The 4,575-nt window shown below is 61.6% G+C and overlaps 1 protein-coding gene across 1 annotated transcript in view; it reads left to right on the forward strand.

The window, feature by feature from the left end:
* The window catches only part of FBF1 (Fas binding factor 1), a 24,961-nt gene extending 20,620 nt beyond the window's left edge, over nt 1-4,341 (forward strand). Inside the window, exons 21-28 of the mRNA XM_042783531.1 lie at nt 583-748; nt 959-1,081; nt 1,153-1,338; nt 2,175-2,351; nt 2,425-2,562; nt 2,652-2,769; nt 3,628-3,737; nt 4,225-4,341. Of these exons, the coding sequence (XP_042639465.1) occupies nt 583-748; nt 959-1,081; nt 1,153-1,338; nt 2,175-2,351; nt 2,425-2,562; nt 2,652-2,769; nt 3,628-3,737; nt 4,225-4,341 (1,135 nt within the window). The remainder of the gene's footprint in view (nt 1-582; nt 749-958; nt 1,082-1,152; nt 1,339-2,174; nt 2,352-2,424; nt 2,563-2,651; nt 2,770-3,627; nt 3,738-4,224) is intronic.
* The last annotated feature ends 234 nt before the right edge of the window (nt 4,342-4,575 follow it).

Consider the following 4,575-nt stretch of genomic DNA (forward strand, 5'->3'; position numbering starts at 1 on the left):
AGTGGCTGGTGGGTTTGAACCGCCAGCCTTCTGGTTAGCAGTCAAGTGCCTTAGGCACTATGCTACCAGAGCTCCTTTAGACTCCATTTAGCAGCTATGTTTTTGGAGTCCCTGTGTGCTTTCCATCTGTGAGAGCAAGCTTTCTTCTTCATAAAATAGTAACTTTTGTTTCTCTGGACCTAATCACATCCTAATGCTGTTCACTGAACAAGAACATAAGTGCAGCAAACAACAGAGAAGGAACTGAGTTACCCACTAGACAGATGTACCCACTGATGGCGTAGCACACGTCCTGTGGACACGTGAGCACGGAGCTGTGGGCAGTTTGTATCTGTTGTTCGGTGCTGTCGAGTCAGCTCAAGCTCAAAGCCACCCTTTGTACACAGAACGGAACACTGTCTGGTCCTGTGCCGGCCTCATGATCCTTGCCATAACCGAGCCCATCGTTGCAGCCATGCCGATCCATCTTGTCGAGGCCTCAGCGAGATTTTTTGTCTTGAGCCATATTTATTCACTCGTTCATTTGTAAACTGCATCGAGCCCCTGCCTCGTGCCAGGCACAGCTCAGCTTCTTAACCACAGGGACCCAGCATGGGGTGAGGCGGCTCCTTGCTGCTTGATGGACGGGAGGCGGCAGCCACGCCAAGTGCCTGAAGCCAGTGATTCGGGGCCAGAGCTGTTGGTGTTCTTTGACCATCCGGAGCCGCCGAGTGCCTCTCTGGCAGCGGTTCCCAACCCTCGAGCCTTGGTTTAGTGGAGACCTGAGGCCCAGCTGGGGCCTAGTGGGGCCCCCTCCAAGGTGGAATCCCAGGGACAGGCCCAGCAGCCTCTCTCAAGCACCCCTCACTGTCCCCTCCTTGGAAAGGAGTGTTTGTAGCATGGTGTGGCAGGCGGGGAGGGTTTGCAAAGGCCTGCAGGGAACGGGGAGCGTGTGCTCAGCCTGACCTGGTGCCGACAGGAGCGCTGGCGTGTGAGTGCCGAGCAGTTCAAGGCTGAGTCCGCCCAGCGCTCCCTGGAGGAACAGAGGAAGGCCATGGTGCAGCAGACAGCCATGGAGAGGGAGGAGCTGGAGCGGGCCAAGGTGAGTCCCGCCAGAGCATGTCCCCGAGCCCCCTGCCCGCCCGGCCTCACGCCATCCCGCTCCCCCCCCAGAGTGCCCTGCTGGAGGAGCAGAAGGCTGTCATGCACAAGTGCTCGGAGGAGCGGCGGCGCCTGGCCACCGAGTGGGCCGAGTTCTTTGCACAGCAGAAGCTGAGTAAGGAGCGGGCCGAGCGTGAGGCTGAGCGGGCACTGCAGGCAGGCAGCCAGCGGGAGGACACCCTCGTCAGCCTGGCCAAGGTAGGGCCTGGAGGGCCTGGGGACCCTGCCCCATAGGAACCCCTGTCCCGCCCACTCTCTGCAGATGAGCACTTGGCAGTTGGTAAAGAGCGTGGCGCTGATGGGGGTGTAGGGACGGAACAGTGGTCGCAGGGTGGTCCAGCCACCTTTTCTTGTCATTTGCGCTTTACACACGTTTCCACAGTGAATTCCTCAAATGGGATTCAGACACTTGAGTAAGGGAGAAGTGGAGACCTGCCGTGGTCTTACGGCCTCGCTTGGCCAGGGCCCCCAGCCCTCCTCTGAGCCCCTTGCCACGCCAGCTCCTGCCCAGCATCAGGGTGGACAGAACCACAGAGACACGGACGTTGGGCGGAGGGCCGCCTCAGAGCTGAGCTACAGGGGGGACCCACGTCAGGAGGGCTCCTCAGAGCTGAGCTGCAGGGGGGACCCACGTCAGGAGGCCTCCTCAGAGCTGAGCGTGCAGGGGGGACCCACGTCAGGAGGGCTCCTCAGAGCTGAGCTGCAGGGGGGACCCACGTCAGGAGGGCTCCTCAGGGGGGACTCACGTCAGGAGGGCTCCTCAGGGGGGACTCACGTCAGGAGGGCTCCTCAGAGCTGAGCTGCAGGGGGGACCCACGTCAGGAGGGCTCCTCAGGGGGGACTCACGTCAGGAGGGTTCCTCAGAGCTGAGCTGCAGGGGGGACCCACGTCAGGAGGGCTCCTCAGGGGGGACTCATGTCAGGAGGGCTCCTCAGAGCTGAGCTGCAGGGGGGACCCACGTCAGGAGCTCTCGGCCAGCTGAGGCTTGCAGCTGAGGCTTCCTGGGGAGACGCAGCTCTGCTCTCTGTCTGCAGGAGCAGGCCGAGCTCAAGATCCGGGCCAGCGAGCTCCGGGCCAAGGAGGACCAGCTGGCGGCCGAGCAGGAGGCGCTGGAGCGGGAGCGGCAGGAGCTGCAGCTGGAGAAGGAGCGGGTCAACGCGGCCGCCTTGCGGGTCCGGCTGCGCGCCGAGGAGGTGGAGGGCATGAGCAAGGTGCGTGCACTGCCAGGGTGCAGCAGGGGCGCCTGAGCCCGGCCACCCTCGTGACCTCACGGCTTCCCTGCAGGTGGCCTCGGAGAAGTATGAGGCTGGGGAGCGGGCCCTGTGCGAGGCCCGGCAAGTGCAGTCGGAGCACCAGGCGCGGCTCCGGCGGGTGCAGCAGCAGCAGGAACGGCTGCGGCAGCAGGAGCAGCACATGCACCAGGCAAGGCGCCTCTGAGGCTCCGCCCCCACCCCCGTCCCTCCCCGGCCTCCTGCCCTCACAGTTGACCTTCTCTCCTGGGACGTGGACAGGAACATCTGAGCCTGGCCCAGCAGAGGCTGCAGCTGGACCGCGTCCGACAGGACCTGCCCTCCAGCCTCGTGGGGCTCCTTCCCAGGCCGCAGGGCCCGGCAGCCCCCAGCCTGAGTGGTAAGTGCTACCGAAGGACGAAGGACGCACACAGGCCCAGCGGCCTGTGGTCGGAGCGGCAGCCAGGGCACCTGCCCGTGTCTGGCTGCAGGCTGGAGAGGCTGCTGGGAGCTCTGCACTGCCTTTTACATAAGAATGCATGTCATTTACAGAGAAATCAGAAATGGGGGAGCTATTTAAAAAACCTCTCACCCTCAAGTCTAGAGAGAACGCTGGTTAACGTTTGGTGCATGATGTTGCATTCTTGCATGTGTGTTTTTAAAAACAAAATGAGGTTGCAGCATGTGATGATTTATAACTGGAGTTTTTCATTCAATAATACATACGAGTCCTTAGGGGGTGCGTGGGGTTCGCGTGCTGCTAACAAAAGGTTGGGGGTTCAAGTCCACCCAGAGGCAGCACGGAACACAGGCCTGGCCGTCTGCTTCCAAAAACTCATCCACTGAGGACTCTGTGGGGCAGAGTTCTCCCCTGATGCCAGGGCCGCCATGAGGCAGAGCCCACAGGATACACGCAGAACACGGTTTCACGGCGGCAGTTAAACGTTCGATCGTATTCTTAACCAGTGTGATTTCCTGCCATGGTTACTGCCGGCTGTCTCTCAGAGATAAGCAGCAGTCAGTGGAGACCTGCGTGTGTCCATCTCACACCCCTGCTGATATCTGTGGAAGACCTTTCTAGCCGGGGGTTAGCCAGGGAAAGCTTGTGAGCATCTTAAAAGCTTTAAGAGCTGTGGCCACGTGCCCTCCAGAGAGTTTATCTGGGTGACCCCCACCCCACCCCCCACCCCCTGTGGGAGAAAGCCTGAGGGAACCAGTGCGACCGTCTCGTCCCTGTCTCACCCCTCAGCCTCTCCAGTCCTCAGGACCTCTGCTCCCAGCAGCCCTCCAAGCAGCCGGCCACCGGACAGCCTGGGCCCCTCCCTCCTCCATGCCAGGCTGGTGCTGCTGAAGCACACGGCCGAGAAGGTGAGTGTCTGGGGTCCACTCCTGCTGGACGCAGGGAAGGCCTGTGCTCGCTCTGGTGACCAGCGCGGGGGGGCCCAGTGCCACCTCCTGGAGGGGAACAGCAATGCAGATTGCTGAGGAGGAAGTGCTGGGACCGGCCTGTGGGCCAGGTTCCGTACGGAGCAGTTGTCCCCTGGCAGCCACCCCGTAATGGCCGTGGTAGTAACCACTTCCTGAGCACGTCCTGTGCACCAGGCTCTGCCAAAGTCCCGCCCATAGGTAATGTCACCCCTACTTCACAGACAAGGAAACCGAGGCTCAGAGAGGCAAAGTCACGGCTGGGAAGAGCACACCTCAGGGGTGGCGTTGCCAGGACCTGGAGCCCTGGGCTTCCCAGAGCCAGGGAAGGAGTGGGAGGGGGGCTCCCAGGAGGACCCTGAGCGCCGGCCTTTGTGGAAGCATGTACAGGGGTCCTGGGAGGTGACCACTCACTGAGGCCGCCTTTTAGGACCGAGACTTCCTGGAGGATGAGCAGTTCTTCCTGGAGACCCTGAAGAATGCGCCCTACAACGTGACATCACATCCTGCCCGAGGCGCCCTGGCTGCCCCTCAACCCAGGGCATAGGCCCAGGACTCACCCACTGCCCCCGGCTGCCCATCACCTCCACAGAGGCGGCACTGTCTTCCACCAGGGGCCCAGGGAAGGTTCCAGATGCCCAATGACAGCTCTTCCTGTGACAGAGTGCTGATTCTTTCTTTCTGAATATCTCTGCTGTGGCTCCGGGACTTGGTGCAACAGCCTCTGTGGATGGCGTGGTGGCAAGGGCTTTGCTTTCTCCTGCCCCACAGCCATCCAGCT

This window comes from Orycteropus afer, unplaced genomic scaffold (genome assembly GCF_000298275.1).
Source record: "Orycteropus afer afer isolate SDZICR_OR568_19922 unplaced genomic scaffold, OryAfe1.0 scaffold00018, whole genome shotgun sequence".
NCBI classification, from domain to species: domain Eukaryota; kingdom Metazoa; phylum Chordata; class Mammalia; order Tubulidentata; family Orycteropodidae; genus Orycteropus; species Orycteropus afer.